This window comes from Heteronotia binoei, chromosome 1 (assembly GCF_032191835.1).
Source record: "Heteronotia binoei isolate CCM8104 ecotype False Entrance Well chromosome 1, APGP_CSIRO_Hbin_v1, whole genome shotgun sequence".
NCBI classification, from domain to species: Eukaryota; Metazoa; Chordata; class Lepidosauria; order Squamata; family Gekkonidae; genus Heteronotia; species Heteronotia binoei.
The window spans coordinates 194,390,458-194,405,244 of NC_083223.1; the positions used below are offsets into that span (position 1 = coordinate 194,390,458).

The 14,787-nt window shown below is 42.4% G+C and overlaps 2 protein-coding genes across 2 annotated transcripts in view; both read right to left on the reverse strand.

The window, feature by feature from the left end:
• The window catches only part of LOC132576570 (dynein axonemal heavy chain 6-like), an 82,515-nt gene extending 80,379 nt beyond the window's left edge, over positions 1-2,136 (reverse strand). The window contains exon 1 of the mRNA XM_060245865.1: positions 2,043-2,136. The gene's annotated coding sequence lies outside the window, so the exon portion shown is untranslated. The remainder of the gene's footprint in view (positions 1-2,042) is intronic.
• Positions 697-14,787, reverse strand: part of LOC132576335 (dynein axonemal heavy chain 14-like) — a 75,938-nt gene continuing 61,847 nt past the window's right edge. The window contains exons 14-15 of the mRNA XM_060245435.1: positions 3,313-3,513; positions 697-728 (exon numbers count right to left, since the gene is read on the reverse strand). Of these exons, the coding sequence (XP_060101418.1) occupies positions 697-728; positions 3,313-3,513 (233 nt within the window). The remainder of the gene's footprint in view (positions 729-3,312; positions 3,514-14,787) is intronic.

Consider the following 14,787-nt stretch of genomic DNA (forward strand, 5'->3'; position numbering starts at 1 on the left):
AAAAATATTTACTTCATTTATACCACACCCTTCTTCCCAAGGGGGACCCTATGTAGCTTATATCATTCTCACAACAATCCTGTGAGCTAAATTATGCTAAGTATCTACAGTTCTGGTCCTGTTGAGAATTAGGTATATTTATGTTGTTTAGAAACCAGTGCAATTTAAAAGTGCTTAATTGAGGCTAGATTGTGCCACAGTCTTCAGTATCCTAACTCCCAGTGCTAGTCATCAGTTCTGTTGGAGTGTGCAGAGATGTCTTCATATGCATACCAAGAATTGCTACATGTGAAGATCTAGAGATAGATGCCCACACTACAATAAGAACATTTGTGGCAGTTTAAAAAAAAATGTTTTACTTCAAAGGGTATTCAAAGCTGTTTAGAAATGTTTGCTATTGTAAACACCATGACTTTTCTAACATAGTTTTGAAAACCAAATTCAGCTGAGCGTTTGCAGGATACAAATGTTTAAAATAAACAAAATAATAAAGATTGTGATCTAACATGCATATTTTCTTTTTTCTGAGGCAGAAGAAAGATGGGGCAATGTTGTTTCTTTATAATATAGCACAGTATAACATAAACAAAAATACAAGTTTTCAATATCAAGGAAGCAAAAACAGAAAGATGGGGGAAAGGGAGAGAGAAGGGTAATAGGAAAAATATACAAAAAAGCTACTAACAGATGGCCAGCTCAGGGAGGCATCAAGCCAGCCTGGAAGTGAGCTGGACGGAAAAGGAGCACCCAGGAGCATCCTGATGACCCACAAAAGAGGGATGGGCCCCAGGAGCCCTGGGGAGCGCCTAGAGAAGAAGAAGAAGATATTGGATTTATATCCCGCCCTTCACTCCGAAGAGTCTCAGAGCGGCTCACAATCTCCTTTACCTTCCTCCCCCACAACAGACACCCTGTGAGGTGGGTGGGGCTAAGAGAGCTCTTACAGCAGCTGCCCTTTCAAGGACAACCTCTGCCAGGGCTATGGCTAACCCAAGGCCATTCCAGCAGGTGCAAGTGGAAGAGTGGGGAATCAAACCCGGTTCTCCCAGATAAGAGTCCACACACTTAACCACTACACCAAACTGGCTCTCATGCACCCCATCTGCAGCTCCATGGGCGCTTTCTGGGCACTTCCTGGCTGTTCAGATGGTCAGGGAAGTGCCTCAGAGGCACTCCAGTGAAAAGTGGTGCCTTTTTAATCTGGCTCCTGGGAAGTCGGGGATGGCTTGGGGGCGAGATGGAGACAACAGGCAGATGTGTGTGTGTAGAAACACTTTTTTGGGGTGCTCACCTGCTGTCCCCCGGGCAGCTTAAACCACCCGTCTGTAACCAGCCAAAAATGTACTTAAAGGCTCTGTCTCAAGACACACATTACATGAAATCCTTTGCTTTTCCCCACTCAGTGTCTTCACCTATGGGAGGAAAATAAATTGTTGCAGGGGAAGGCAAGCTGCCATCCTTAATTCATGAAGATTTATTTTGCTTTGCTCTAAATGTAGGAAAAATGGGCTGCCATGCAATGTGCAGTTTGATTCTCAATTTCTGTGGTGAGACTAATAGTGCAATCACAAGCAGAGTCACACCCTTTTAAGAGCACAGGTCCATCAGTGGCTATTAGCCACAGTGTGTGTGTATATATAAAATTTTTTGCCACTGTGTGACACAGAGTGTTGGACTTGATGGGCCGTTGGCCTGATCCAACATGGCTTCTCTTATGTTTTTATGTTCTAATGCTGAAGTGGATGGCCCTAGAAGGCTGTAACATTTTTTTAGAACTGCACTGTGAATTCAGGTTACCCTCAACCCGTCAAATGATTGCATGTATTGAACACACATCAAGGTATTTTTTCCTGCCTTTCTTTAAAAATACAAAAGCTATTTTTAATTGCTACACTTCAGCCAATAAATTAATTGAAGAAGGATAATCTACCAGATGGGTTAGTCTATTTTGACAAAACAGACATAAGTCTGGGGCATCTAAAACACTACCATTTATTCTAGCATGACCTTCTTCTTAAACAAAAATATTTCACTTTACTTACCAAAATAAGTCTTTCAAATGAAGAAAGATTCTCCCAAGGAAAATTTAAAGATGCACAATCCTGATCATAATTTTCTTTTGGAACCCCAAACTGCAACTCTGTGATTTAAATAACAGACAACATACTATTTGAACATCTGAATATACAATCATAAATGCTGAAATGTGTCTAATTTTTTTTACAGTACATTTCAATATTATGGGGATATATTTTTGATGATAGTTGTTTTTGTATTAACAGAAATAAGAATAATTTTACTTCTATTAAATGCAAAGCATTAATATACATAGAGAGCTGGTGTGGACTAACCCTGAGTAAATAACTGAGCAACCCATGGGCCTTATATGTGGGAATAATAAAATGCAGGGCTTTTTTTTTGCTGGAGCCCACAGGAGCAGAGCTTCACCTGGACTGGCCAGGGCTCTGGTTGACCTGACCCACCATGTGGCAGCCATGTGCTCCCACGTCAGGTGGTGTGGCCTAATATGCAAATGAGCTCCTGCTGGGCTTTTTCAACCAAAAAAGCACTGATAAAATGCACTTGGCTAAGGGTAATTCAGTTCTAGGGGCATTTCAACCCAGACTTTTGAGTACATGATGGCACCTTTACTCTTGGCTAATTAATTTGGTAATCTTTCCTATTATGATCTGTACCCATTCGTACCTATCTATTTGTAAAGAACAACTTTCAAACATCTATTAGCAGAAGAGATGATGAGGGGTGATTTTGCCTAATTCCTCCTCACTGCAGCATCAACTTTTCTGGGGTTACAAGGATGTGCTTGGAGCAAAGCGAAAAAGATCCAACTACATGTATGCTGGTGAATGCCTAAATAATGTACATATCAGACACTCTGGAAATTCTTTTGAAAAGTGAGATAAACTATTTCAATAAATAAATACAAGAAAGTAAAGTGAATATTTATGGTATGAAGAAATATATGCACTCGATATAACAGTGGGGCATGTGTGCATGCAATGACTGAATATGCTTCATATGGAATAAGTGGATGGGTGATGTAAAAAGAAAGAGTAAAGTATACACTGAAACATTAAACGGTTTAACATTGGCTTAATAGAGGGAGATGACTTCAGCTAAAAGCATTTGTGACTATTCATATGATCCAGTAGTTAAAATTGTATATATTCAGATGCATACATAATAGGAACTTCGGTGAAGCTTATATTGGAAGAACATAGTAAGAATTTTTTAAAAAAATCCAGCCTTATGAAGGTGGTCTGGATCATTATGTTAAAACTTAGCACTTACCTTGCTTGGCTGATGAAACTGGGCTACTAAGCAAATCATATACATTCTGGCTATTTTGAAAAGCTTCCCATTGGTGAGAATCTGATAAAAGGGAATTACACAATAGGCTGAATGCTGGTATATGAGTGCTCATGTACTGGCATTCTTTCCACATAAGGTCTGTAATCCAGAGAGGAGGACTTTCCAGAATTTCACAAAAACCTAAACAAATAATATTATTCATTTTGTTAGAAAATATTTTATCTATATACATTTTCACCTAGTATTATTAAGCACGTTTGATTCTGCAAGGCCGGATCTAGGGGGGGGCACATGGGGTACCTTGCCCCCAGTGATGCCTAGCAGAGCAGCTGCTTTTCCTGCCTCTCTCTCTTGCAGAGAGGCATCAGAAGCAGCCCGGCACCCCCATCTGCCTCCCTCCCCGTTTAAAGACCCAGAGGCCAGCTGGCTGGTGGGGTCTTTAAATGGGAAAGGATGCAGATTGGCTTCTTTCATGACCTCTCTGCAAGGCAAAGAGGTGGTGAAAACAGCCCGGTGCCTGGATCTGCCTCCCCTCTCATTTAAATGGGGAGGGAGGCAGAGAAGCAGTGAAAAGAGCCCCGTGCCTGGATCTGCCTCCCCTCTCATTTAAATGGGGAGGGAGGCAAATCGGCTCCTTTCACTGCCTCTCCTCAAGGCAGAGAAGTGGTGACGCAGTGAAAGGAGCCAATCTGCCTCCCTCCAGTTCTCCACAGCTATTGACAAGATCGCTCCCCGGCGTCCTCCTTGTCCTCACTTATGATTGGCACTGTGGTATACCCTGGAGTTGCAATCGATGAGGCAGCGATTAAGATGACTAGAGAGGCAGTGGTTACGTACTCCTGATGAAGTGATGAGAACATCTTACAGATCATTTATTATTATTATTATTATAATGTTTTAATGTTTTATATTGTTAAATCTAAAGGTTTTTATCTACTATTGTATGTTTTTATAAAATGTTGTTAGCCACCCTGAGCCTGCCGAGGTGGGGAGGGCGGGATATAAATAAAATTTATTATTATTATTATTTATGCGGATCTTTGAGATGGCAGTCCGGGCCACAAAGACGACTTACTTTGCGACCCAGATTGCATCTGCGACCTCACGCCCAGGAAAATTATTTAGTATAATTTGATCATTAACAAACTTATCACAAGGTAAACAAAATGTTAGGAAATTGGAAATAGGCTGCGAGGCTTTTGTGAGTTTTTTCACAGATAAGGTCTCATCACTCTTTATTTATTTATATTTCGACTTATATCCCGCCCTTCCCACCGAAGCGGCTCAGGGCGGCTCACAACACACAAACTTACATAAGTTTATCTTAAAGACATTTACATAATAAGGATTAAAACAGTAAATTAATAAAACTCTGACTTGACCTGCCCATCACACTTGATACAGTGAGTGAACTCGAGGCACCGAGAATGCCTTCTGGTCCATTTTTTTGATTCCTTCACTCCACTCAGTCTAGAAGAAGTCAACAGGACTCTTCTTACTGTGTGTCCTACCACCTGTGGGTTGGATCTGTGCCCGTCTTGGCTGGTGAAAGCTAGCCAGGTGATGCTACGTGAACCACTACAGGTGATTATCACCAGATCCCTTTCCAAGGGGATCTTTCCTGCACCTCTTAAAGAGGCTGTGGTATGCCCCCTCTTAAAAAAGTCAACTGCAGACCTGGCCAAATTGGCGAACTATCGGCCAGTGTTGAACCTACCCTTTTTGGGTAAGGTTATAGAGCGGGCTGTGGCGACTCAGTTACAGGGGTTCCTGGATGATACTTCTGCACTGGACCCATTCCAGTTTGGTTTTCATCCAGGTCATGAGACGGAGATGGTTTTGGTTGCCATCATGGATGACCTCTTGCGACATCTGGATCAAGGCGGCTCAGCGGTACTGTTGTTGCTACATCTGTCAACCGCATTTGATAAGGTTCATATGAACATATGAAGCTGCCTTATACTGAATCAGACCCTCGGTCCATCAAAGTCAGTATTGTCTTCTCAGACTGGCCTATACATCATCTTAAAACAATTTTCTTTTATACTCTGACATGTTGATAATTCCATAGAGTTCTTCCAAAGATACTCCCATGTATCCATCTGTATTTCTTTATTTACATTGATTGCCTACTTAATAATTTGAGATTTTACTATCTCATCTTCCATTCACCACCAGCTACTGTCTAGCCGCCTCACCGACATGGGGATTCAGGGGTCTGCCTTACAATGGCTGGCTTCTTTATTTCAAGGTCAGGGACAAAAGGTGGTGATAGGGGAAGAATCATCCCAGAGGCGCCCACTCACATGTGGTGTGCTGCAAGGGGCAGTTCTGTCCCTGATGTTATTTAACATCTACATGTGCCCCCTTGCCCAGATTGTCAGGAGGTATGGGCTGGGGTGTCAGCTCTATCTATTGATGGGTGGCCGATCCGGCTGTGCCCCAGACAACCTGGACCTGGCACTACAAGCCATGACATCTTGGTTCAGGCTAAGTCGACTGAAGTTGAATCCAACAAAGACAAAGGTTCTCTATCTGAGCCACGGTGGCCTAGGGAGGGAGATCCCCTTGCTGGCTTTTGATGAGGTGCCACTAATTCTGGCCCCGAAGGTCAAGAGCCTGGGAGTGCTCCTGGAGTTCTCCTTGTCTATGGAGGCCCAGTAATAACCACTGACAAGTCCATCTTTTTCCATCTGCGGCAGGTATGGCAGTTGGCTCCTTTTCTGGAGCACCGCGACTTAGCAATGGTGATCCATGCTACGGTCACCTCAATAATAGACTACTGTAATGCCCTCTACATGGGGCTGCCCTTGACTCTGACTTGGAGACTGCAGCTAGTGCAGAATGCTGCAGCATGGTTGTTAATGGGGTTCCCTCATTGGGAGCACATTCAACCAGTGTTGAAAGAGCAGCATTGGCTGCCTATTGTGTATTGAGTCTGTTTTAAAGTGCTGGTATTGACCTTTAAAGCAATATATGGCCGAGGACCTGTCTATCTAAGGGACTGCCTTTCCCCATATGTTCCCCAGAGAACACTGCGTTCAGGAACTCAAAATCTACTGTCCATCCCCGGACCAAGGGAGGCCAGACTGGGCTCTGTATGGGCTAGGGCCTTCTCAGTGGCAGCAGCAATGCTGTGGAATGCTCTCCCTGAGGTCCTAAGAGCCCTGCGGGATCTCTCCCAATTCTGCAGGGCTTGTAAAACCGAACTTTTTAAACAAGCCTATAACAACGAGGGGAGAAGGCTGCCACTTTTGTGCTGCTGGGCAACTCCACCAGAAGGACCACCAACAGATAAATTGAAAGCCTAGTACGATCTGAGCGACCTAAGCTTTTAATATGTTGTAAAGCACCAATATTTTGTTTTAAATTGTAAATTATTATGTCTTATTGTTTTATATCTGAAACTGAGATGTTGGTTTTATTTTGATTGTTAGCTGCCCTGAGTCCATTTGGAATGGGCGGGATATAAATGGAAAGTAAATGAATAAATAAATGAAAAGAGCCCCATGCCTAGATCTGCATCCCCTCCCATTTAAATGGGGGGGGAGGCAGATCAGCAAAGGTGGAAAAGCAGCCCTGAGTTTTCCCCTCCCCTGGGGTGGGGGAGCCAGCATTTATTGAGTGGGGGTGCATTTTTTTATTCTTGTCCCCCTCAAAAATATATAGATCCAACCCTGTGATTCTGTAACTATAATATATTCCATTTAGTTTGATCAATGACTGAAGAGTAAAGACTGTAGAGAAGTTAATATGTTCTAACAGCGATGAAGATCCTGTGATTTAGGGGGAGGTGTTTGTGAGTTTCCTGCATTGTGCAGGGGGTTGGACTAGATGACCTTGGAGGTCTCTTCCAACTCTATGGTTCTAATGTGTTATAACTACAATTGTTAACACTGCTATATCATCAACAATTATTTCACTTTGTTTGAATTTTTGTCAAAAAGATGTACTAGATCACCATGGTATAGATTCAAGAAAATGTTAAATTTAGAATTAAAGCTGGACAGTTTCTTTAAAGTCATCCCTGACAACTTTCCAAGTCTTCCTAAAATGACATATACGTATGTATTTTCTATAAAGGGATTTGACAGATTTTCTTGATAATTTACTCTGTCCTAAGATTTATAATAAAGATGTGTTACAGCCAACATGTTGATTGAAATGTATTTTTATTTTGGACTTCCGGGGTGAGTTTCCAACAGAGCTGTCGTCTCCTGAATAAGGGGGAAACTTAATCCTTTGTTCAGGGTAGTATGGAGCCTTAACGGACTCCCTGCCTGCATTTCTCAGTTAGAGATTTGCCCAGGATTACATGCAAATACTTTGAGCCGTTGATCTCAGCTGATGATTGATTCCGAAGGGGATTTTTCTGAAGCTTTGAAGATCCAGCGTGGAAAAGGAGCATCGTTCACCATCTACAAAGGATTAAGAGCCATTCAATTGGCTTAAGCCTGTTTGGATCTCACTCTCTTTTGGGACTGATAAACATCTGAAAGACTAAGAAGACCGAAGTTTAAAAAGCATAGCCGCTAAGGTACTTTTATCATTATCTCTCGCTCCGGGACGTTTCTAAGCTACCGTATTTTTCGCACCATAAGGCGCTCCGGATGATAGGACGCACCTTCCTCCTGGGGAGCGATCTGCTGCCTCCAATCCCGGCGCTTCCTCCGTGCATGCCTGCCTGGCTCCAGCTCTGACGCTTACAGCAAGCGCCAGGATCGCTCCCTCTGCCCTCTGATCCCGGCGATTGCTGTAAGCATCAGAGCTGAAGCCAGGCAGAAAGGCATGGAGGAAGCACGCTGCCCCCTCCACAGCCGGCGCTCGCAAAGCGCTGGGTTTGCGGAGGGGGCAGGTGCTTCCTCCGTGCCTGCCTGCCTGGCTTCAGCTCTGATGCTTACAGCAAGTGCTGGGATCGGAGGGCATAGGGAGCGATCCTGGTGCTTGCTGTAAGCATCAGAGCTGAAGCCAGGCAGGCAGGGAGGAAGCACACTGCCCTCTCCACAGCCGGCGCTCGCAAAGCGCTGGGTTTGTGGAGGGGGTGGGTGCTTCCTCTGTGCCTGCCTGGCTTCAGCTCTGATGCTTACAGCAAGCGCTGGGATCGGAGGGCAGAGGGAGTGATCCTGGCGCTTGCTGTAAGCGTCAGAGCTGAAGCCAGGCAGGCAGGCACAGAGGAAGCGCCGGGATCGGAGGCAGCGGATCGCCCCCCCCTGGAAGGCAGGTACCGGTACCTTCGCTCCATAAGACGCACACACTTTTTTGGGGGGGACAAGTGCGTCTTATGGTGCAAAAAATACGGTAATCTAAATAACAGTGGAAGGTGGGAAAGCTCGAATAAGAAAGAAAGTGGAGAAGAAATTTTGAAACTTGGACTCTGTTAAATTAAAGGCATTGATAGAATTTGGGAAAGAAGAAAATTGTTTTGAATACCTGTGGTCAATGACATAGGCTTCTGTGTTATGGCTCTGTACTTGCAATCAACATAACAAGTATTTAAAGACTGTGATATTTGGAGAACGAGAGCTGGGCTCAGTGAACCAGGAAGTAAAAGCTGAAGGTGTACTGGCAATCAACATAACAAGTAAAGACCGCGATAGTTGGAGAACGTGATCTGGGCTTAGTGAACCAGGAAGTAAAAGCTGAAGGTGAGAGGAGCAAGAAGAAGGTCTTTGCTAGGGATTTTTAACCATAGAGAAATTACGATTGCCATTTTGAAAGAGGGAAAATTGCCAAAAACTGTTAAAAATCAATATCTCAGTCCAGGAAGGTAGGAGAAGGACGAAATTAGTCTTATTTTAAACAGCAAGTTCTAAGCTACTGGATTTGGTGCTGGATTTAGAATTGGAGCCTTTTGAGTTTTTTGGGGGGGGTATGTCAGAAGGAAGATTAACTCGTGCAAGATCTCATTCTTTGGAGAAAATGCAAAGCCAGTTTGATACCATGAAGCCAGGATTATGAAGGGTGTGGAGAAGATGATAACAGCTAGCAAAAAAGAGCTTAAGAAGGATATTGGAGACCTTAAAAAAGAAGTTGAAGATTTTAAAGATGAACTGGGTATGGTTAAAAACAGGGTCAAGGAGGTTGAAGAGAAGTTGATGTACATGCTTCCACCTTATTAAAACTTCAAGAGAATGTAACAATTCATGACTGCAGATTAATGGAAACTCAAGTGCGTCTGAGAGGAATACCTGAAGGGGAGGGAATTGACTTAATGGATTATATGGTGAAAACAATTGCTGACTATTTAGAGGAAGATCCTGAAAACTTCAGAAACATGTTGGACAGTGTCTATAGAGTTAATTCATCATATGCAGAAGATAAAGGCCTACCAAGAGATATAGTTATAAGACTAAGGTCAAAGGATGTAGCAGGGAAAATTCTAAATAAAAGTTTTCAAAAAGCTCTGATAGTGGAAGGGAGTAGAATCAAAGTAATGAAAGAGCTGCCAAGACAGTGATAAACGACAGGAAGAAATACAAGAGATTAACAGAGAAGCTGCGTGCAGAGAGAACGAGATACAGATGGATACTACCCGAGGGTGTGGACTTTGAGCAACGTGGAAGAAGGATTACAATAAGGAATGAGCAAGAGATGTACAGTTTTTTTTAAGAGAATAAAGATTCTGCATCATAATGGAGTACAAGTTACTATCTTGGAATATAAATGGACTAAATTCACCACAAAAACGAAAAGCAACATTTCATTGGATTAAAAAGCAAAAATGTAATATAATTTGTTTACAGGAAGTTCATATACAACAAAAGGATTATAATTTTTTGTGGAATAAACAATTGGGATTGGAATTTTTTTCATTGGTGGATCAAAAGAAAAGGGGTGTGGTCTTTTACATCAAAGAACAATTAGAACCAAAACTGATATTTAAAGATAAAGATGGAAGATATATAGCAGTGGAAGTGATGATGGATGCAAAGAAAACATTGTTATTAGGATTATATGCGCCCAATGGAGCAAAGGATGTTTTTTTTAAAGACATTAATCGACAGTTGGATGAAGTGTCCTATGACCAGATCCTGATGATGGGTGATTTTAATAATAATAATAATAATACTTTTTATTTATGTCCCGCCCTCCTCGCCGGGGCAGGCTCCGGGTGGCTCACAACACAACACATAGCTACAATGTACAATAAAAACCATACATGGTAATTACAATTACAATTATATAAAATTGTTGAATACGATAAGTATTAAAGGGGAAATTCCAAATACTTGGAAAGAAGCTGTAGTTTCGTTGATTCCCAAGGAAGATAGAGATGTCACAAATGTAAAGAACTATAGACCAATTTCATTACTAAACAATGATTATAAGATATATACAAGAATCTTGGCAGAATGACTTAAGCAATATTTGATCAATTTTATAAAGGAAGATCAAGCGTGATTTCTCCCTAAAAGGCAAATAAGAGATAATGTAAGAACTGTTGTAAATATTGTAGAATATTATGAGAAGCATCCAGAAAAAGAGGCGGCGTTATTTTTTGTAGATGCAGAAAAAGCCTTTGACAGAGTATTAAAGAGAACTGTTTCAAGATGATGTATAGGTGGTATATGACTCCGAAAAAACTGGCAAAGATGAGTAAAAAGATGTCAGATAGATGTTGGAAATGTAAGAAACATAAAGGTTCTTTTTTACCATATGTGGTGGACTTGTGGAAAAGCGAAAAAGTTTTGGCAGATGATACAACAAGAAATATCTCAAATTTTGGGATATGATTTTAAGAAAGTAGCAGAGACTTTTCTGTTGGGATTACAAATGGAAAAATTTCCAAAAGAAGATAGAACTCTAATTTGGTACTTGCTCTCAGCTGCTAGGACATTATATGCGCAGTTATGGAAACTAGAAGAAATATCAGAGAAATGGGATTGGATTGTGAAAGTTTTATCATGGAGTGAGATGGATAAACTAACAAGAACTTTAAGAGACTTTTATTTGGAAGTGTTTAAAAGGGAATGGAAGAAATTTAGAGGATATATAGAAAAAGAGTGGAATTTGACAGGACATTGGGCAATTTTTTAATAATGACTTTAAGAAAAGGGAGAAATTGAACCTTGATGGGTTAAGGGTACCTTTATAAGTGAACTTAAGTATATAACATCGGCGGAAGTCTAGTAAAGGAGGGAGGGGGGATTAGAAAAATATCATATGGGTTAGGGATAGTAATGATATAATTAGATATTGTTACCATATGTTATTAATAAATTGTTTTAAAACAAAAAAGAGATGTATTTTTATTTTATTTAAAACTATTCAAAGTACGATCATAGACTCATAGTTGGAAGGAACCTCCAGAGTAATCTAGTCCAACGCCCTGCACAGTATAGGAAGCTCAGATACCTTCCCCTCCTCACACCTCCAGTGACCCTGCCCCATGCACAGAAGATGGCAAAAAAAACCCCAACCCTCCAGGATCCCTTACCAAACTGACCTGGGGAAAAATTGCCGACTGACCCCAAAGTGGCGAACAGCATTTCCCTGGGTGTGTAAGAAAGGCCATGAGAACTAAGCACTGATGCAACCCTTCCTGCCCTCCCTCTCATAATCTGCCTAAATTCACAGAATCAGCATTGCTGTTAGATGGCTATCTAGCCTCTGTTTGAAAACCTCCACACAAGTAGAGCCTCCCTCCGAGGAAGCCTGTTCCACTGAGGAACCAATCTGTCAGGAAGTTCTTCCTAATGTTTAGTCAAAAGCTCTTTTAATTTAATTTCAACCCATTGGCTTTTGTCTGAACTTCTGGGACAACACAAAACATAATCCACGCCATCCTCTATATCAGAGGTGTCGAACTCATTTGTTATGAGGGCCAGATCTGACATAAATAAGACCTTGTCAGGCCAGGCCATGTTGGGTCAAACCATATGTGTACCTATTTAAGATTAGCAGAGATATAAACTTCAAAAAGGACACAGACAAACACAATTAACAATTTTTAAAAAATCTTAAAACATGCTTATAACATTAGCACTCATTGGTCTTAAAGGTGGTTTCTTTGTGTTTCTCCTGTGGGATCCAGGGAACTGGGCAAAGGAAGTTCTGGCTCTTTCCTTCCTTCCCTAGGGGACCAGGAGGGGGAGGAGCCTCAGCCAATAGAAGGAAGAGAGGCTTGGCTCAGTAGTTCTGCTGTGCAATTGAGAGCCTGGCAAAACAAGCTTGACCTCCTCCTCTTCCTCCCCAAGGGAGGAGCCTCAGCCAACAGAGAAAATATAGGTTTTGCTCTGTAGTTCCTGTGTGATTAGGGTTGCCAAGTCCAATTAAAGAAAAATCTGGGGACTTTGGGGGCGGAGCCAGGAGACTTTGGGGGTGGGGCCAGGAGACATTGGGGGTGGAGCCAGGAACAAGGATAATTGAACTCAAGCATAATTGAACTCCTCGGGAGTTCTGGCCATCACATTTAAAGGGACAGCTCACCTTTTTAAATGCCTTTCTTCCATAGGAAATAATTAAGGATAGGGGCACTGTCTTTTGGGGCTCATATAATTGGACCCTCTGGTCCAATCGTTTTGAAACTTGGGGGGTATTTTGGGGAGAGGCACTAGATGCTATACTAAAAATCTGGTCCCTCTACCTCAAAAAATTGCCCCCCCAGAGCCCCCAATACCCACGGATCAATTCCCTATTATTCCCTATGGGAATTGTTCTCCATAGGGAATAATAGAGTGCCTAGTAGACATTTCCCTCCCCCCCACACTTTCTAAAGGGGGGGAAGGGCCTCCATACCAGGGAATCCCCCCTCCCTCTCTCACACACACAAATACTTACCGGGTCTTCTTCCCTCTGCCTGCTGTGAAAACTAAAGCAAAGAAAGGGAGGGGCCGTTCTCCCAAGCGAAGCCCTTCCTGTTTCCTCCTTCCTGCCCAGCGTTAAAGGAGCAGGCATTTTACAAACTGCTCAGGAGCTAACAGCATGAAGCCTACAGGTATGTTCTCCCCCCCTCCACCCCCCGCTTCCCAATTTTTGGAGGGCGGGAGATGAAGCTGGGAACCCAGAAGTCTCCCACCAGAGCGGGAGGTTTGGGAAGCCTATGTGTGATTGAGTAAGCCTTGCAAAGCAAGCTGTTATGCAGAAGGAAGAATGAGAGAGGGAGAAGGAAGCAGATGACAGCCAGTTGCTTGGGGGCCTGATAGGAGCCCTCTGGGGGGCTGATTTGGCCCCTGGGCCACATGTTTGACATCCCTGTTCTATATGAAAGCCCTTCAAGTACTTGAAGATGGTTATTATTTCACCTCTCAGTTGTCTATACTTCTGTTGATACAGCCCCAAATTGCATTTGCCTTTTTAGCTATGGCCACACATTGCTGACTCATAGATCCAGGTAGGAAGCCTGGTCCATGTATGGCTTGCTAAGATCCCTAGATCCTTTTTGTACATACTACAGCCAAGACAAGTCTCCCCCATATTATGGTTATGTATTTGATTTTTCCAACCTAAATGCAGAACTTTACATTTATTCCTGTTGAAGTTCTTTTTGTTTTAGCCCAGATGTCCAGTCTCTCAAGATAATCCTGAATCCTGACTTTGTCTACTACTGTATTTGCTACCCCTCCTAATTTAGTATCATCTGCAAATTTAATAAGCATTCTCTCTATTCCTTCATCCAAATCATTTATAAAGATGTTGAGCAAAACAGGTCCCAAGACAGATCCTTGAGGCACTCCACCTATATTAGTTCTATTCATGGTAGTATCCCTTTTTCAATATGCAATAGAAAAGAAAAAAGTTATGGTAGCCTGCTACAATATACAAAAGTAAAATGAAAAACTGATGAGCTTTTTTCACATACCAGAGAGGTATCTAAATGTGGCCAATCACCATATGTGCAATTTCAAATCCGTCCTGCAAACACTTGCCCAAATGACTAATGAGAATGGGGAAGTGGTATTCTTCCTCCTACACCTCCCTTTGAATCCTTCCACCATAGCCAGAAATGGGCAGCCATCTGTCTGCCCCTCACTGGCCTCCTCCTCACTCTTTTTGAAGAAAATATGGCATGGGTGTACATGGTCCACTGAACTTCTCAGTCCCTTCCTAGAAGTCCCCATCTTGTGACAGGTTAGGTAGCAGTTTAACCAGTGGGATGCTGCATGTCTTGCACACCAACAATCATTACTTCATTGTCACCACACAGCTTAATGCAGCAGCTTTTTAAAAGCCTGAGTTGTTCCTGAGGGCCCCCCAAATGTCCAGATACCTCTGCCAATCCCAACAGCAGATGTAAATTGGAGAGGCAGATCTGCACCATGAAACAAGATGGCCAACTTAATTCCCAATTGGATATCTACTTGTCAGGAATATTATAGCTGTAGTTCCCATGTTAGCAGGGGGTTGAACTACATGACTTTGGTGGTCTCCTCTAACTCTGACACTGATTTTTTAAAAGTATTACAAAATTCTCTGCTGCTTTTTTCACATAGGCTTAGTTCTGCTCAGTGACAG